General features: G+C 49.7%; 1 protein-coding gene across 1 annotated transcript in view; it reads left to right on the top strand.

Moving 5' to 3' along the window:
• GALNT2 (polypeptide N-acetylgalactosaminyltransferase 2) overlaps positions 1-19,832 on the top strand; it is a 147,364-nt gene that overhangs the window by 95,625 nt on the left and 31,907 nt on the right. Inside the window, exons 4-6 of the mRNA XM_087829055.1 lie at positions 19,063-19,161; positions 19,422-19,489; positions 19,687-19,752. Coding sequence (XP_087685181.1) covers positions 19,063-19,161; positions 19,422-19,489; positions 19,687-19,752 — 233 coding nt within the window. The remainder of the gene's footprint in view (positions 1-19,062; positions 19,162-19,421; positions 19,490-19,686; positions 19,753-19,832) is intronic.

Here is a 19,832-nt window from a genome sequence, read left to right as displayed (position 1 = left end):
GGAAGCGCTGGCCAGTGCCAAAGGCTCCCCAGGACCCGCTCACCCTGTCCTCGCGTGCTGCTGGACACTAAGGGTGTCCTTATTGCACAGAACGGGAACCGAGGCTCCTGCGGTGTCAGTAACTTACCCAGTGACTAGGAGCAACTCACCTAAGGGCAGAAAGGGTCGGTGTGGCTTTGAGGAGGGCCTGGCCCAAACTCAGGAGAGCGGTGAAAGTTCCAGCAGGATCTTACCTGGTCACTGCTTGGAGTTACGTCTCTGGGAGATGGTATGAGTCTCATTTCACCATCTGGTTTAAGAGCTTGTATTCCTGCTATGACTTGTCCTCTAAGATGTTTCCTTAGAGCTGAGAGCAAGTGGTGTCCTTCCTTATGGCTTGTGAGCATGTGGGCCGGGGTCTGCCTCCACTGGAAGTCCCTTAAAAGTTCCCAAAACTTTTGTGTGTGTGTGTGTGTGTGTGTGTGTATTTTCAGGTTTTGAAGTAGGAGTTCATCCAAGCAGATGTTTGAATATTCATCCCATGGTGGGATGCATTTTAGGTGGGTTTAATTTTAGTGCCAGCTACTGTCAAGTGCATTTGCATGTGTTAAAGGAGCAGCTGGGACGCCTTCCACACTTGTTGGGTTTGGGCTAAATTAAAGTCTACCCAGCGTCAGGTGGATGCCTGGAACTGAGGACGTCCCGTCCTCAGAATGTAAGCCTTAGAACAACCATTCTTCTTGAGGGTCGGGTTCAGGAAACCAAGTTGCCTGTTTTGACCCCCTCCCCCATATCCCTCTAATAGAGAGCTATTAAAGCAGTCGACCTTCCTATGTAAATATCACTCTTTTTGTCTCTGCAGCATCTCCCTTGTGTAGGCCTGGGGGGTGCTTGCCCAGTAGACCCAGCCCTCACTCCTGAGGAAACCCCTGACTCCAGTTCTTAATTCTGCGGCCTTTATCATCTGTGAGATGGTGAAACATGGTTATACCGGTCACTGTGAGGATTGAACAGTGTTCACAGGGCCGGCCCCCCTCCCTGAGATCTTGTTCAGCAGGCACGTCGGCGAGGCCTCCCGTGACGACCTTTGTGGAGCGTGGCCCCTGGCCCCCATCCCGGCCTTCCTCAGCTTTCTTCCCTTGACTTCCCTCCGCAGTTCTTACCCATCTCTACTCATTGGACTAGTGAGTTACTATACCCATGGTTGGTGTTGGGACAACTCATGGCACTCAGTAGAGTAGGTAAATATTTGTCGAGTGAGTGAATTGCTTAGTGCAGTGCCGGGTGTGCGGCGGGTCTGTACACTGAGTAAATCATTAATATATTGCGGGTGATAAAGTGAGGGAGAGTGGAAGGGTGCTGCAGCGGAGAGCTCTGAACTCCAGGGTGAACCACCGATAACTACACTGAGTTGGGGTTCCCCCAGGGCTGGAACTGTTTCTCCTTTGGGGTTCCAAGCCTTCAAAAAAAAAAACACAAAACAAAACACACATTGGGGCTGTGTTTTATTTGTCTTCTTAAGTATACAGAAAAATTTTGCCAAGAAAAAATATTTCCACCAAGCAGGAGGCACAGACGAGCCTGCCATGCCATCGTAGATACGACACACAGGACATGCTAGGCTCTCTTAGAAATGAGAAAGGTGGTACCCATCCCAGTCTTGAAATTGGAGTTTCTCAACTCAGAAAAGAAAAAAAAAAAATGCTTTTCTACCTCATTTAATATTATGTGAAGTTTCCTGTAAATTATCAAAACTAAAAGCAGATCAAACCAGTGGGAATTTTGAAGGTGCTTTCAGACTGCTTGTTTTTTTTCCTCCCACTTTGGGGAGCTGCTGTTACTGTCCTGGCAGAAGGCAATGGACAGACCTGGACCCATTCTGCAGGCGGGGCCGACAGGACATGCTGACGGGTTGGACAAGGAATGTGTGTGGCCTGGGGCACGGCTCCCAGGCTTGGGGCTGGAACACAGGAAGAGGTGGCACTGCCTTGTGTGAGATGGGGAGGCTGTGAGCACAGCAGGTGTAGGGGACACAGCGGGAATGAAAATCTGGACGTGCTGAGTTCCAGGCCCATTAAGCACCTGTTTTACAGGTAGGTGATTGAATATGTGCCTGGTGTTCAGGAGAAAGAGCTTAGTAGGGATGGAAGTTTGGGAGCGTTCAGTATGCAGGTGGTGTTTAATGACACCATGAGATCGCCCATCACCCCCAAGGCCATAGACAGAACAGGAAGGGAGGCCTGAGGAGTGGCTCTGGGTGACACCAACCCGGAGGTCTTCAGCTGTGACTTGAAAGCCTAGGCCAACACCTGGGGTCCAGCCGACACTGACCATCCCTCAGGGTTGCATGTGGGGCCCAGGCCGGGGAGAAGCGCTCTCACTGCCCTCCTAGAGGACGGGCATGTCAAGGAGGCGACTGTCTCCCTGCTAAGGCCATTCCTGAATCCAGAATCCAGAATCCAGCTCAGAAGGCTTTGTGGGTTTGGATGTTTTGGAGGGTTTTTTTGCCTGAAAGTGTATTTGACAGAAAAGTGAAGTAAAATAATGGAATGGGAGCTGGGAAGTTTATGGGATATTCCTCTGTCTGCTGAGGAAAGCTTGAGATGGTTTACTTTCAAATGTTTACGTAAGAAAAATCAAATAAACCTTAGGAGGAAAAACATTATCCTGTTTTCTTTCTCCCATCGGCCAAACACCATTCCTTTTCATTTATTTATTTAGTCTCTTCCAAATGAGAACCGCTTGGTAGAAGAGCAGATTTTATTCAGGTTTCAGACGTTAAATTATTAGAAAGTTTCTCCCCACGTTGCCACCCTTTCCTTTCATCGCTAAATTAAAAATGAAGGGCTCTGGAACATTCTGCGTCGGAAACGGAAATGCTGCTCCTGAGAACAGGGCTGCTGAAGCATCCCCACGAGGGAGCCGCTCTCGGAGAAGTTTGTTCAAATTACGCACCTAATGGATTTATCCGGCGGCCTTAAATCAAGAACATACCGTTTTTGCTCAGTTTATAAATTGTAGTTGTACGGTTTTGTTTTGTTTTGTTTAGAAGAATCATGGAGGACTCTGTGTTGACCAGTTTTTTTTTCAATGTCTGGCTCTAATGCAGCCAGAACTCGAGGGGCCGTTATTTCTTTCTTTCTGTTATTTTATTTTATTTTTTTTTACAAACTTCCAACAGGCGGGCAGGCATTTAAGTCATGGGCTGTGCTGTTGAGTCTCGCTGGATTGTCAGGGCTGATGTCAGCTGTTTTAAAAGTGGCTGCTCAGGATGAAGGGCTGTGGGGAAAGACACAGTCCAAACTGCTCATTGTGACCCGGGAAGAGTAAACACTGTTGAGGCCAAGGGAAAGTTCTCAGCGTAAACTCGGCCCCTTGGAACGAAGCTTTGGTGAAGGCAGTTATTATGGGGCTCAGAGTCCTATTTTTAGGGCAGCAGAATATAGGGAAACAAGGAACTCAGCTCATTCCGAAGGGGGTCTCTGCTCCACGTTAGTGGGTGCTGAGAGGCGTCTCATTTTGGGGGGCCCAGGGCTTTGTCTTCACTTCTTATTTTTCTTATGAAAGTGACATCTTATAAACATGCACAGTCCGCCTTCCCTTGTCCGTCTCCACTCAGCGGAGCTCAGACGTGTGGATGCTCGGCCTCTGCACCCTGCAGACCCGACTTCAACTTTGTATGTCCCCCTTCAGGGTCCCAGGGGAGGGGACCAGTGCCACACCGAGGCAGCCACAAGGGACCTCGGCTTCTCGAAGCAGGGGCCCACTTGCCGTAGCTTTAGGTGGCCTCGTGGACATTTGTGGCCTAACAGGGAGCCTTAAAAGTCTGTTCCAGATTAACAATAGCAAAGCATCTGTTGTGCATTTTATCGGTGTCATGCCCTGCGCTCAGCCTTCTAGGGTGTGACTTTATTTAATCTGCGCAGCACCCCTGCGAAGTAAGTAGATTTTTCTTGCGATGGCTTTCTTGGCCAGTCCCTAGGCGCGGCTGAGTTCAGGGCGCGTGCAGGAGCTCCCCCCGGAGCCACACTGGCTGGGATGTGGCCCCTGCTTGCTGAGCAGAGGAGGCTTTCCCCCCTCTTGTGTTGTCAGTGGGAGTGTGCTGAGGGGTGGCAGGCACTGGGCCCTAGGATGCTTAAGGACCCACCTTGAACTAGAGCCCTTATGCCCCCGTGAGTCAGGGGATGTGACAGTTATTCAGCCGTGAAGTTGTATCGTGTGTCTAGCAGGCAGATAGGGGAGCTGAGCCTCAGGAGCTGGGCGACTGGCCTGAGGTCGGACAGGGCACTGAGTGGGGGAATTGGAGCGCTAGGTAGCTAGATGGCTGAGAGTTCTGTGCCCTAAACCCGGCTGTCTCGCCGTCTGCTCTGCAGAAGTGTCTTACACAGCCGGTTGTCGAGCCTGAGTCTGGCACAAGGCCTGAAGGCATGAAAAAGCGGGAGGAGTTGGGCGCTGGCACTTGCAGCCAGACCCCTAAGGGGAGTTGCATTCCCGCGACCATGGGCTGGCGGGATCCTGAGAAACGCGACCCCGTGAGGTTTGCTTTCTCTTTCCCCCGCCTCGTGGTCCCCAAGGAAATGTCCTGGAAGAGGGCACTCTGTTTCCGATCCCTTGGGACACTGCCCAGCAGGGGCAGTGACACTTCTGGGCGGGTGCCCGTCACGGTGGCCTCTGCCCGCGCCGCAGGAGGTGCTGGCAGGTGCAGGGCCTGCGGGACTTGGACCGTCGGAGGTGGCCCTTTGCCATAGCAGGTGGCTCTCCTACACTTTCACACGGCCCCTGCCAGCTCGCCCCTGGACTCGCCTCCTTGGGTGTGAGGTTTGGACCAGAGCCGCGCCTCTTTCATCAGTTCTTGTTTGGTTTGTGTTTGTTTGGCCTGTTTTTATTTTTCGTGTTTATAAAACCAACTCCAGGTTTTCAGCAGCAGACCCCTGGCCCTTTGCCTTCACACGTGCCCGTTTTGGATCATTTCAGGCTTCCGCTGTGTCTAAAATGAAGAAGGCGCGGGGCCTGGGGGAGAGCACGCCGTACACAGCGCAGGTGCAGGTCGCCTGTTAGTGTCTCTAAAGGGCCCGGTCTCCACTGAAAAGATTGTCAGCAGACGTCTTTTCAGAGCATAAGCCCCTGCACGTGTGGCTCAGTTTCCCCGGCGGTAACCCTGGGTTTTGGTTCTACGTGAGTCGTGTAACTGTGATTCTTTATGGTCCTGTGGTCCTGTCCTCCCACCACCCTCCTGGGGATACAGTGATGGGCATGAGCGTCTTGGTCTCCCAGGGGCTTGCGGTGCAAGGGCAACCACACAGCCTCAGGGGGTAACTAGCCAGCTCCAGGGTGGCCCACTGTGGACTGTGTCCTTTGTATTTTAGGCCTGTCAGGGAGTTGCCACTGTGTTCCTGGTGGACCTGCCCTTTTGTCTTTTAATTGGTATATTTGGGTTAAATGCTAGCCTCTCGCTCTCCCAGCTGTTTTGTGCCCCTTTTTTTGCCTCTTGGGCTTCTTCTGGATTGTTACCCCTCTGTCAGCTCGGTGCACTCTTGACTTACTCGAGTCTAATATAAATGAGAACTTGTATTGTTTCCTGGACGGAGCTCAGACCCTCCCCCTGCTCTCCTCTCCCCTTTCTGCTCGAGTTGTCATATGGTTTACATGTAAATCCATAGGACGGCATCGATGGTTTTATGTAGCAGTAAATAGTTTTTAGATCTGGCCACATATTTATGTTTCCATTTTCCTCATTTCTTATGTTTTCACTCTTCCACCTGGGATTGCTTTCCCAGTTCGCTGCCTGAGAATGCTCTTAGTATTTCTCTTAGTGCTAAGTTCCTGGCAGTGAATTCTGTCCCCTTTTTTTTGGGATCTGAAAATGCCTTTATTTCACCCTTCACTGAGTGTGGAGTTGCAGGTTGACAGTGACATGGCCCTTCTCCATTGTCATTCAATTGTCTCCTGCTTCTATTGTTTCCTGTGAAATATCAGCGGAGTCTTATTGTTGCCTCGTGAAGGCATGTTGACTTTTTCCTCTGGCTTCCTGAAACATATTTCTCTTTCTCTTTGGTTTTCAGCAACTTTCCTACAACACACCTGGATTTTCTTTATTGAGCCTGTTTGGAGTTTGCAGGAGTTTCTAAATCTGCAGCTTCAGGTTTTTGTCAGTTTTGTTTGTACCCCGTTTTCTCTCCCCTTTCCCTTTGAGTCCCTACTTAGATCTTCGTTAGGTGTTTCCACAATTCCCCTTGTCCCTCTTGTGCTCTCTTCCATATTTTTAATTTATTTTTTATTCTCTGTGCTACAATCTGGATGCAATTCTGTTGGCCTTCTTTCTGTCCCCCAATCCGTTCCTCTGCCTTGAATATCTCTTCTGCTTTTAAATCCAGCTATTGAATTCCTAACTTCAGTTATTATATTTCACTATGTATGAACAAATTCAGAGCTTTTTAAAGACTCCAGCAGATGTCTTCACCCTCCAAAGAGGATTTCGCTTTGCCCTCTGGGAGGCAGTTAAAACAGGGCAGATCACCTCGATCAGTCTGGAATTGAGCTGGTGTAAAGCTGGGTTTCGGTCTTTTGCAGGGAGCTGGCGAGTTTCCCACTCTCTCTGGCTCCTAGGAAGTGGTCTTTTGGGATTCTCCCTGGAAGTCTGGGGCGTGTGTTCGAGCCCCTCTTCCTCGCAAGCCCGGACTCCAGTCTGGCCTCCCCAGACCCCTGACACCTGCAGAAGCTCAGCCTGGCTTCCCACCTGTGCAGCATCACCCCCGGTGGCTCCTGCAGCCTTTCTGCCTCACACGCTGGCAGAAGGGGATCAGAGAACGTTGGCCTTACTTTCAGGGCCTTCCCTTCTCTCTTGAACCTGGCCCTGCACCACCTGCCTGCCTTCTTAACTCTCCAGTTCCTTCAAATAGGCCTTTGTGGTGTGTTTTATCCAGAATTTCTAGTTGCTCTCAGTGGGTAGGGTGGTCTACAACAAGGGACTTGACTGTCTGAAAGCAGGAAAAAGCCCGAGTGCTTTATTTGGAATCCACACTCAGCACGAAGTTCGCGGTTCATAAATTCTGCTCTGCGCAGTGGTGTCTGTCCCAAGTGAAAGCCATTAGAGATACCAGCGGACTTGAGGTCGGGAGGGACAGCCTCTGAACGGCTCCTCCGCTTACTCCCAGACTAAGGTAGAAATAATTTCTCTGCACCCTGCGTTTCTTATCTGCAGACAGTGATAGTTCCTGCCCAGCCCGTCTCACACGTTGATGCTGGGCTCAGCTGTCTATGACGGGACTTTGTAAACTGTGGCCAGCGGCACAAATACAGGATATTATGCCATGACTGTTATTGCGTGTGACTGGCAGCTGTGTGAATGTGAATCAGCTTTGAAGATCCTTGTAAGCTCAGCCCTTGGCGTGTGTGTGGCTTTGAGGGCAGACCTCAGCCCCCGTGTGGATGCCCCTGTTACTTTGAGGGGTAGGCCCATCTCCCTGCCGCAGTATGGTGTTGGGGGGGGGGTCATGGATGACCAAAAGCAGTTGAGGAAATAACGTTGAAACAGTGACCCCACCTATGTCAGAAAGAAATGAGAGCAAGAGAAATGGGTCGTCGGAGTGGTGCTTGGTAAATAAGACAAGCAAAGCTTTCGGTCTGACCAACCCATCCTGGTTCAGCCGTCTGCTTAACCCATTGCTGCTTAGCCAGTGTGGAACCACGTAACCATTACAAAAAATCCTCTTTTAATGGAAGGGTTTTGTATATTTTAGGAAATCATGATGACAGTATAAAATGTGTTTCAACTCTCTCGGTCATTGAGGCTGTGTATTTTACTTTTTCTGAAACAATGTAGCTTGAGATTACTTGTCACGTTTCCGGTGAACCTGAAAGAAGCAGCATTTTCTGTTTACGGTGCCTGTGTTCTCACACCAGACACCTGCCGCTCGCTGCTCTTTCCTGTGCACCGTGGACCACGTGTCAGCTGCTGGGATGGGACCTGTGAGCACCCAGATCCCATTTCAGTCTGTACAATTAAAAGTACAGAAACACCCGTCTTAACTATACTGAGTCAACCACGATTTCTTCCATCTGACAATGAGAGAAAATCCATGTCTTTGGAAATACAGGTCTAATAAAAGAAGGAAATGTTTCAGTGGGAATCGTGCACTTGGACCTGACGTCTCATAGTGTTCAGTGTTGCTTTCCCTTGGTTTTACACTCATGCATGCATTCAGTGAGCATCCGGGGGCTTCCCACGTGAAAGGCATTGCCTGGTTCCTGGGACACAGCGATGAACAGAACTAAGAAATCTCTGCCTTCCTAGAACTTGCACTGAGGGGGTAATGGTAGAGGACAATCCAATAAGTGAATAAATTATATGAGATAAGGCAATGTTCAGTGCAGTGGAGAGAAATAAAACAGGGCTGTAGGCCAGGGAGTGCTGCAGAGGTCTCGGTGGAGGGTCCTGTATCAAACAGGTGGTTAGGCACCCAAAGCTTCTCACCACAAGGGAAAAACCACTCTTTTTTTTTTTTTTTAATTTATATGAGAAGATGGATTTTAACTAAATGTACTGTGGTAATATTTCACAAAGTAAGTAAAGTCATTATGCTGTATACCTTAAATTTACAACAGTTTGTATCAGCTTATGCATCTTGTATCAGACCCTCCCCAAAGACCACACCCAGTTTCTTAAACTGTTTCTTTTTCTTTGGGCAGAAGCTAATAAAAAATGGATACATGTTTGCTGTCTACCAAGGGGAGGGGGGAGGAAGTCATACCAGAGAGTAGTGAAAAGGAGCTTAACTTTATCTAAAAGTCTCGCTAGGCAGGGATAGGCATTGGCATTCTTAGGAGTGTCACCTTCTTGGTGGGTCTCTTCCTCTTATGCTTAGATGCGTGTAATTTCATACAAACAATACGAACTGTATCTCTGTTTGGCAGTCTGCTTTTCTCACTTGGTAATCCGTAGGAAACATTTTACATCGTTTTTTCATCTTTAATTGCTTTATAGGTTTCATCTTATCTTTATTTAGCTTGTTCTCTGGTGGTGGAAGTGCAGATTGTTTCTTGTTTAATGCTGACAGTGTAGGGGTATTTTTGAATAACCTCTTTGCCCACTCGTTTGAAAGGAAATGCTGTTTTAAATGTCAGTGTATTATTAGATCCTGAGACTCGACCAGAATTTATTGAATATATTGCTGAATTTGACTACTATTTTATTTTGGGTTTTGAATTAAGGTTCCCTCCCTCCCTCCTTCCTTCATCTGGCTTTGGCTTCATATTTATATTAACTTTGTAAAATGAATTTAGAACAAATGTCTTTAAAAAAAGATGCTTAAGAAAAATTTATTTACAAAGAAATCGTTTCTTGAAATTCACCTGTAAAAGTCATCTAAAGCTAGAGCTGTTTTTTGTCTTAGTCAAGTAATCCTTTGATGACTTTTTAAAATTCTTCCATAGATACTGATGTGTAAGTTTTTCTGTGTTTTACGTGAATCATGTTTGATATTTTATATCTTCCCAGAGGTTCATAAATTTCACTTAATTTTCAAATTTATTGGTATAGGGTTGTATGTATATGCACTTAAGTCTCTTTTTTCTTATTTAGAAATGCCAGTGGTTTGTCTCTCTGATGTTTTGGTGTTTTTTTCAATCCTCACCCAAGGATATGTTTAGAGAGGGGAAGCGGGGGGAGAGAGAAACATCGACCCATTGCCTCCCATGCACCCCCGATTGGGCATTGAACCCGCAACCTAGGTATATGCCCTGACCGAGAATCAAACCCACAACCTTTGGGTGTATGGAGCGGCGCTCCAACCAGCTGAGCCACCCGGCCAATTATATATGAATCAGAATGTTTATCTTTTTTCTAGCGTATTCATGTCAACTGATGTTTTCAAATTTTCTTCCCTCTGTTCTTCCCACCCCCCATCAGAATTTAATGTTTGCTTCTAAGTGCAGTGCTGTGATTGTTATTTTTAAACCTATTTTTAAGTTACCAAAATTACTCATTCATCTGGAATTCTGCTTTTGGTTTCCTTTTTAATACCAAGTTCATTCAGGAGAAAGTTTCGAGATTGTAGGAAATTGATTTTTTTTCTATTTTTATTCATTTAAACCTAAGTCTTTTTTTTCCTTTCACTTGATTGCAATGTAGGCAGACAGTACAGCTTGATTTTCCTCGGAATATACGCAGGGTTTTATTTGGGGCGCGCTGTTGGTGACAGCAGCAGTGGCCCCTATAATAGGGGTTTTGTTGCAGGCGCTACACTGAGCACTTCAAGTGCATGACTCATGCAGTTCCCACAGCAGCCCTACAAGGTAGGTTCTCTGACTGTTGCTCCTATGGTTTTATAGATAAAAGAAACCGAGACTCCTTGAGGTTGCATGACTAGGCCCTGGCAGAGTCTAAATAGCTGCTATCTGACCCCAGAGGCGACATCTCATTTGTATAAATACTTGATGGGGTTTTTGGAAAGGCCAGTAGTGTCTATAATTGTTTCAAAGTTCACAATTTGCATGTTACACCAGCCTGATTAATTGCATTCAAAACCTCCTGATCCTGATTAACGTCCACCTAACAGAAGAATCTGAAGCTTCTGCTTCAGTTTTATGAGTTTCTGCTTATTTCTAAGAGTATCTGCTTGATATGTTTGAATACTGTGATTTGGTAAACAGAAATTACATATTCATTATGGATTATACCTTTATTGACATAAAATTACCCTTTAGGGTTGCAGCTAATGTTTTCCTTTCTTGCCGTACATTTACTTTGTATAATGTTAATCTCCTACTTTATTTTGCTGATTCTTGGTATATTTTTGCCTCCTATTTTTTCTTTCTTTTTTTTTTTTCTCTTTCTTTCTTGTGTGTGTGTGTGAGTGTCATTTTGATTCAGGTTGGCTCTGTTCTGCGTTTGGAGCACTGATAGGCTGGGGCCGAGGGAGGGTTTAGACTAGTGACTCTTCTACCTCAAGTTTGCCTTCTTATACTTGTCAGTGACGAGACCATCTGTTTGCCTTTTATCCTGGTGTGGAAGTGGGTCCAATGCAACCTTTGACTAGTAACAGTGTCGTTAAGTGGAAAGTTGAGCTTTGTAACAGGCAGAAACATAGAGGAAGCAACTGTATCTCTGAGCGGGTGGTCCCCTAATGGCAACTGTATCTCTGAGCAGGAGGTCCCCTAGTGGCAACTGTATCTCTGAGCGGGAGGTCCCCTAATGGCAACTGTATCTCTGAGCGGGAGGTCCCCTAGTGGCAACTGTATCTCTGAGCGGGAGGTCCCCTAGTGGCAACTGTATCTCTGAGCGGGTGGTCCCCTAAAGGTAACTGTATCTCTGAGCGGGTGGTCCCCTAAAGGCAACTGTATCTCTGAGCGGGTGGTCCCCTAAAGGCAACTGTATCTCTGAGTGGGTGGTCCCCTAGAGCGCTGTCCTTAGCGCACAGCACATCCGCTTTCTCCTGCAGCTTGTCAGGGTCAGAGCCCTTGCTTAGTGGCCACACAGATTCCATCACTGGGCCTGAGTTGGGGGGGGGGGACTGAAAAAAGAGTAGCGCTCTTAAGGATTAATCTCTTCGAGACAGTCGGCAGCAGAGAAAAGCACATCTCTTCACAGAGCAGTGGAAATAGAAATGGAATCCTGGACAACTTGGAAACCAGAGTTTGTGTGTCAGGGAGGGAGACGGTGGCACCGGGAGGCAGAGCGTGTGGTGAGCAGGGCTGTTGGTGGCTCCTGTTAGGTGGACAGGCCAGGGGCAGAAATGGAGCACAGGGTTCCTGTTGTCTGACAGGCGCTTCCATCCAAGACGGCAGCTTCTCCGGGCATCTGATGACTGAGGGTTTCAAGTGCCGTTTCCTGCCCTGGCCGGGTTGCTCAGTGGTTAGAGCGTCAGCCCACAGACTGAAGGGTCCCGGGTTCAGTTCCAGCCAAGGGCACGTACCTCGATTGCAGGCTCTATCCCCAGCCCCAGTCAGGGCTTGTGCGGGAGGCAACCAATCAGTGTCTCTCTCACATCGATGTTTCTCTCTCTTTCTCTCTCCCTCCGCCCCTCTCCCTCCCTTCCACTCTTGCTGAAAAAGCAATGAAAAAAAAATAACCTCATATGAGGATTGGAAAATAATAATAAAATAATAAAGTGCTCTTTCCTTCTGCACCAACTCCCCACGTGGGCAGCAGGAGGAGATGGCCAAGCTCAGGTGGCTTCATCTACGCTGGCTGTTACTGTCTTGACTTCCAGTAGCTCTTGACTCCTGGTTGTTGGTTAAAATTTAGCGTCTGAAACTGGAGGCAGTAAAGGGCAGGGCACGCGCCTTGACTGCAGGAACAGTTTTATGCCATCTAACCGTGCTTGCCGAGGCGGCCATGGAAACCTTGCATCCCCCCTCAGGGGAAGGACACTCCCAGATTCGCGGCAGCTTTTCCGTGGCCGGTGCTGACATGGGGAGCGCTGGGCAAACGGAGAGTATCCCAGGTTGCCCGCTTGCCCTGGGCGTGTGCTTCCCCCTTGGGAACTCTTGGCTTTCTCAGGGATTAGGGACTTCAGAGGGGATGCAGTAAATAGGAGAGGCTCCGGCTTCTGGTCCCAGGAGGGTGGGTGGTTTGGTTTAGCACAGGCTTTGGCTTCACGTGCAGTAGGGGATGCAGAGCCTGCAGGATGCAGCCACCGCTTTAGACGAATCCTTTCTGAGGGAGACAGACCTTTGCTGATTAATGGGGCTTATTCAGGTCTCCTGCCAGCGCGTTCTTAAGAAGCTTAATTTCAGATGGGTCCTGCCGAGGTTTTTAAATAGCTTAGGATTTGGTTCGCTTCCATTTTAAAAGACCTCTGCAGAATAAGCTCTGGAGCTATTAGGGCTGATCAGAAATTAGTTGATTAGGTGGAATATTATTGCCATTATCACTGTTTGGAGGATTATTAACTGTGTGTTTTAATTACATGAAAATTATACAGCAGCTATTTAGCTTTTTTTTTTTTTTTCCTGTTCCAGTTGCACCTCCTATTCTACCCTGTGGTCTTTCCAGCCTTCCCAGACACCCCACAGCAAAGTGCACCACGAGATGGCCCTGTGAGGCTGCTCACCTGGTTTGGGGTGGGTCAGAGCGGAAGTGCGTGGGACTGAGAGCCACCCCCACCCCAGTTGGGGCTCTAAGTGTTCTTTATGCTCTGAGGGTACAGGGCCAGCCTGTTTCGGGTATCCCCCCCCTTATTGTGAGTCCAGACTCCAGTTGTGGGCGAGGTCTTGTTCGAAAGCCTGGACATTTGGGGGTGGGTCACATTTTTTCACTGGTCCTTCGTGTGTGCTGAATGCTGGGGCTCAGGTTGTGGGAGACGGGATAGGAAACCCAAGTCTTTTAGGGAGGCAGAATCCTTAACCTCTGTGCTATGTGTGGTTCATATTCTGATTCCACGTGTAATTCCAAAGCTCCTCAGGGTGAGCCTAATACCAGCTCCATCGTAGGGAACCGTTGTCACTGATGATGTCGCTCAGCCTTCTGTAAGAGTTTCCTAAAATGAGGCCTAAGAACCACCTGCATCAGCCTCTCCTTGGGGTGGGGGTACCTCAAATTCAGATTCCCAGGCATCGCCCAACCTACTTAGGTGGGCAGGGCCTGGGATCTGATTTTAACAGGCTCCTGGAGGGGAGCTCACTTGTCTGATGCTCACCGACTGACCCAGTGTCTTGGTAATCAGGAGTCCATGCCAGGGCAGCCTTCCTGTCCCCAGAGTACCCTGGAGTCCCAGGTGAGCAGTGTGGCTTCAGCCTGGCAGGTGCCAGGGGGCAAAACTTATATGGGAAACTTTAGCTCCTGTGGAGACAGCTGGTTCAGGCTGCCAGGACTGAATCACTCATAGACCCACCCTTCCCCTTTGGAGTGGAAACCGTGGGAGCCTCTCAGTGGGTGAGGGCCAGGGGACAGACGGGTGTTAGTGCAGCCAGGGCCTCGTTTGGGTCACCTGCTGTTCAGAGCCTTCATCCCAGCATCCCTGAGTGTCAACACATACCCCTATACACATGCACCTCTGTACACAAGCAGGCTACAAAGGAGCTGGGAATCAACAGAATCTATTTATGTTGATTAAGGTTTTTGAAACTTCCTGGCTCTGCCACCTGAGCTTGACCCCCACACAGGCTCTCTCGATTTGTCTCACCTGGCCCACAGGTGCCCATGGAGACAGGCACACTTTCAGGTGCTGGGATGCTGGGGAGACTGAGGTCAGAGTGGCCCCAGGGCTCCCTTTCCCACTCTGTCTCCTGGCCCAGCCCTCGGTGTGTACCTTGGCACAGGATGGAGGAAATGCCATGTCACCCTCAGAGTTGGGAGCCAATCCTTACACCTCGGGGCACTTGTCTGCATTTTGCCCCACCCTTCTTGGGGTGTAGGACAGAGCCACCCTTGTTCCTCTGTCTCTAGAGGGGATAGGATTTAAGGCCACTGGTTTGTTCCATGGGCCAAGCCCAGGCCCGAGCTGTGACTCAAGCAGGTGGAAAGGAACCACAGGGTGAGTAAGCATCCAGAGCACAAGGGAGGAAATAATGGAAGAAAAGAAGAGAGTTAGTGAGCGAGGAAAACAAGAAACAAGGGAGGATTATATAAAGCTTCGTCTTTATAGAAATCTAGGGATATTGAGTGACAAAAATAAAGAAAAAACGTGATTAAAATAAAGAAAGAACAGATATAAGTAGATGGATCACCTAAATGTTAAAAGCATTTATAAAAGTTCAAACGTGTGGAAGAAAATCTGCAAGAATATACTAGTGACCTTAGGTTAGAGAAGCGTCCCCAAGGCCACAGTTTGGAAAATCAAAATTAAAGGTGTGTTTGACAGAAGACATCATGAACAAATTTGATAGGGCCTGCCACAGACTTGGAGCTGATTTCTGCAGTGCGTATAGCTAACAAAGGAGAGTATCCAGAATATGATATAAATTCCCATCATCAAATTAGAGAGTGGACTGAGTATATGAGCAGCCAGTTAATAGGAGAAACAGTTCAGTCAGCTCATAAGAGTATGGAAAGATGCGCAGCCTCTCCAGAAATCAGGGAAATGACAATTAGAATAATAAAAGGCTATTTCAAACCAGTCCGATCGGCAAAATTAAAAAATCTGACGCTGTCAGGAGGTGATGCTATGGAGCAGTGTGAACACACGTCCTCGTGGGTGGGTGGGTGGGAGTGACATTGGGGCAGCCATCGTGGGGGCAGCTGGGCTGCGGCAGGTAAAGTTGAAGAAATACATGGTCTGCAGCTAACAGCTTCACCTGTGGGTCCGTAAACGCAGAGAAACACTCTCACGTGTGTAAAAAGACAGTGCCCACACTGCGTTATCCCTGAAAGAGCGAGACAGATGACAGAAAAGGGAGTCAATGTGCTGTGTTCTGCAGTGGAAAGTCGTACCCAGTGGCGGTGAATGAATGAATGAAGTCGCGCTGTGTGTATCAACCCTGATCCATCCCAAGATAGTGTCATCCATGTGAATTTTGAATATCTGAAGAACAGTAGTGTACGTTATTTATGAATATGTACACAGGTGGCGTACTAAAAGCATCCGCAGGAGTAATGAGCACCTAATTGGGGGGGGTGGGTTACCCTGGTGAGGACAGGGATTGAGGTGGAAAGGGACATGGGCGGGACTGTAACTTTTGCCTGTCATGTTTTATGTCATTTTAAATAACAGAATCAAATGCCAATGTTGCAGAATATTAAGATTTGCTAAGGCTGCGTGGAGGGTGCATGGGTGCCTGTATAATGTTCCTAGATTTTTTATGTGTGAAATATTCCTCACACATGTACACACAATGAGGTCCGTGGTGGTGAGCTTATCTCTCTTCCCAGGGGCCATGGGAGACTTGGTACATGTGAATTTATCATGGATTTATCATGGTCCAAGACTTGGCCCTTGTTTTTGCAAACCCAGACTTTTTTTTTTATTCCGCCTGTTTGTTTTGTGCACAGGCAGCAAGAAATGGTTTCTGGGGACGCTGGCCTTCAGGGTCCCCATTGCCATCACATTTCCTCCTGTGTCAGACTCCAAGTCATAATCAGAACGTGGGTTGGGTGTTGAATTCCCAGGGTAATGTTGCCCTCACATCCCTCTCGAGGGACTCTGCTGGGAGCCCCCCTGCTGGCGTCAGAGGCCTGGGTTCCCTCCGCCTGCTGGGCAGCCAGAACATGACCGTCCAGGCTCAACACTGACTTTAACTTTTCTTTTTCAGTCTTTAAAAATGTGTATATTTCCCATTCTCTTCCATAATAGAAACCTTAATTACTAATAAGTTGCTTAGTATTTTCCTTACAAAATCTGAGTGAGATGGGCGTTTTGGGGAGATTGAGCAGTATTTACTGGGGAGTGAACTTGACCCTGCAGCCGGTCCTCTGTCCTCAGCATCGGCCTCCTTACACTTTGCTGTGCCCAGAGGGACAACAAACCGCCTGCAGGCTCTTCCTCGGCTGACTTCAGATCAGCCACACTTTCTGCTCAGTTCCCAAAGAAAGCTTCAGCATGAGAGTCCCTGGCAGCCAGCCCCCCGGGAGTTTTTACATTGGGCATCTCGACCGCCCTGGAGCAGTCGAGACTTGCTTGGCAGGGATGTGGCTCTTTACACGCAAGGTTTATTGTTTCTTTTAAAGAAATCCTTCAGTCCCTCCCTGTTTCCTTGGCTCACTGTGAGGACTTGGGGTCTGAACTCATATACATACATACGCACACTCACTCTTGCCTCGTGGGCTGTAACGTATTCCGAGGTTTTTACTTAAAAATCGGATACCTCTTAAATTTCCTGATCGCCAATACCTAGCAAAACTTGGTGCCTAACCAGTGTGTAGAGGAATTCTAATAAAATGATGTGAGCGTAGACACCCTGAGTGTCCTGAGAGCTGCTTCCAGAGCCCCTCTCGGCTTCCAAATGCTCACAGAAGACGGAAGACCAGGCTTCCCCCAGAGATGAGGAATGTGAGAGAATGGGACGCCCTCGGGTCGGTTACGTTGACTATGATTTGGGCATAAAAAAGGCTTCCTCCTCCCTCTTTTAATTGTCCCCGGGGTGCAATAAACCGTCAGGCATCTGCTGGGCCCAGCGCCCCACTGTGCGCCCGCTGTGCGGAGAGGAACCTAACTGCCGGGACAGCGGCTCCTGACTGGAAGCTTTATTTCATTAGCATCACAGACCAGTGCTAGGGGGTGACATTCTTTGGTAATTTGTTTTCGGTTGAACCTTGTAGATTCTTCCTTCGTCTAACAATCAGCTAATTCTTGAAAGAGGGGGAGGGGGCGAGACTGGCCTATCCGCCTGCGGGTCCTTGAAAACTTAGCCGCGGGGAGCGCCAAGGAGGTTGAGATTAACTGCAGAATGCATTTCCCCCCAACAGCAGCGATCTGGTATATTATGCCGTTTCCTCGTGATTAATTAAAATCAAGCTATCCAGATAGCTGTAATAAACAAAAGAAGCCCTTCCTGGGATTCTGACCTGATTGCTTTTTAATTGCACTGATTTTCTCGCTCATTTTCAAAATTTGCTTCTCAGAAGTGTTTTTCTGCCGTCGGGAGGGAAAACTGGCATCCACTGGCGGTTTTCCTTTAAGCTTGTCGTGCGGACTCGCTGGCCGTTGTCCCCAGCTGCCTGAGGCTCCGCTTCGGGCCTCCCTGCTTGCACGCTCAGAGGTTCCAGCACACCGCAGTCCTTGCCTGGTTTCCCATTGAAGGGGAGCACCTTCCTCTCGGGGCGCACGCCCTTCCCAGCTGTGCGTGGTAAACTGCCTGGAGCAGGACCGGTTTCTGTAAATGCGGTGGCCCCATGGGAGCTGTCCCTGGCGCCAGCGGCAGTGTGTCCAACTGCTCGAGCTGCGGGAGGCTTGCAGGTCACAAATGCTGGCGGGGGGGGGGGGGGGGGGGGGGGGCTGAGACAGGTCCCTACCCAGCAGGACTTTTTCACTGTCCACCTCAGGTGTTAAAATGACGCTGGGAACGGTTTCCCAGGGGCCAGCGATGCTTTAGCTGTGCTCCCAGCCTCTGTGCTGAGCTGGACCAGTAGCATCCCAGTTGGTCACTCAGTGCCCTCAGGCCACACTGGATGGCTCCCGGCTGTCCTTCCGGGCTGTGAGCCCGCAGTTGCCCTGTCCCGCCCGGGGGCAGTGCTCTTGGATCCCCTGGAACATCACCTCTCTGCGGGCACGCTCTCCAGGTCCCTGCGCCCGCCTTGAAGGCTCCCTCGTGGGTCCTGCTGAGCCTGGTCCTGCTTCGCTGGCCGTTTCTGACTCTAGTGGGGGACAACAAAGGCAAATTTTGAAAAAGAGCGAGAAAACCAGTGCAGTTCAAAAGCAGCTAGGTCAGAATCACAAAATGGGCTTCCTGTGTGTATTGCAGCTGCATGGTTAGTGTGACTTAATACGTCAGCGTCTCCAGCCTGGAGGGGTCACAGGCCTTTTCCAGACAGCCACTCCCCGCCCTTGCGCATTCGCGTCCATAGAGACCAGGCTTGGGAAGTGCCTTGCTGTGATCAGCCCCGACGTGCGGCCTGGTCCCCAAATGGCTGTCTTCCGAGGCAGTTGGGGCTTCCCCGCGGCTGACAGGTCCCCCTCCCGCACCAGCCTGCACATCCGTCCCCTGCGGTGTTTGGAGCTGGACTGACGGGTGAGGGGCGTGCGTCCCTGCTGTCCAGGGTGAGGGCAGGCGGTCAGGGGGCGGTGCCAGGTTCCAGAGACACTTTGAGAAGAAGCAGAGGTGACCCTCTTGCTTGCTGTAGGCAGAGCAGAAAGGAGGGAACCACACGGTCAGTTCCAGGCCGGAGAGTAGCCAGTAGGACGTGGGACGAGCTCCTCTGCACGTGACAGTAAACGGGATCTCGCTGTTTCAAACCACCCTTCTCTTCAACACGTTAGAAAGATGTTCTCAGTGTGTTACTGAATCATCTTTTTAAATGTAATTTGGTTGTGTTTTTCTGTTTGCTCATGTCTCGCTGTCACTTTGTCTCAGAATAGACCGGCGCCTTCTGCAGACGCCCGGTTCACCCTGAACGTCCCTCCTGGCAGGTCCATCGCCCCTGCTCTCCAGGGGCCTGGCCGTGGCGGGTCTGGGTCCCCCCGTTCAGAGGACGAACTTTCTCTCCCTCAGGTGTCAGCGGAAGCAGTGGCGCGTGGATCTGCCAGCCACCAGCGTGGTGATCACATTTCACAATGAAGCCAGGTCGGCCTTGCTGAGGACGGTGGTCAGGTGAGGCCCAGAGGTGCCCCCCATTGCCCACCTGCTGCAGGTCCCGGGGACGTTGCTTCGCAGGGACACTGCACCTGGGCTGTATCCCCAGCACAGCCAGGCGGGGCTGTCCGGGGGTGCAGGCAGGTCACCTGAGTGTGCAGGACAGGGAGGGGCCAATGGCTCCTCCGGCCAAGGATCTGAGTGAAGATGGGAGAATTCCCCACCCCAGGTGACACCCCTGAAAGGCCTTCAACCTTTATCCCTCTGTCTTTTCCTAGTGTGCTCAAGAAAAGCCCGCCCCACCTCATAAAGGAGATCATCTTGGTGGACGACTACAGCAATGACCGTAAGTACCTGGGCGGTGTCCCCCCTGCGCGGGCCCTGCCCCGGGCGCCAGCCTTGCTTGGAGAGGCTGCTCAGGCCCGGTTTGCGAAAGGCGGGGTCCGGGCCTCTGGGACGCCCGCGGGTGGCCGAGAACCTCCACTGAATGCAGAGCCCTCGGTGAGCGTGAGGTTCAGACGCTCCGCTTCTCTTCTTTCCTAGCCGAGGACGGGTCTCTCCTGGGGAAAATTGAGAAGGTGCGTGTTCTCAGGAACGATCGGCGAGAAGGTAAGACTCTTCTTAATTCAGCACCAGACCATAGCATTCTGACTTTTCCTGAGCCCCGTAATAACTTAAATGTTTCAGCG

Source organism: Miniopterus natalensis, chromosome 21 (assembly GCF_054644295.1).
Source record: "Miniopterus natalensis isolate mMinNat1 chromosome 21, mMinNat1.hap1, whole genome shotgun sequence".
Taxonomy (NCBI): domain Eukaryota; kingdom Metazoa; phylum Chordata; class Mammalia; order Chiroptera; family Miniopteridae; genus Miniopterus; species Miniopterus natalensis.
The sequence above is the reverse complement of the archived record's forward strand: the minus strand, read 5'-3'. Positions and strand labels throughout refer to the sequence as shown.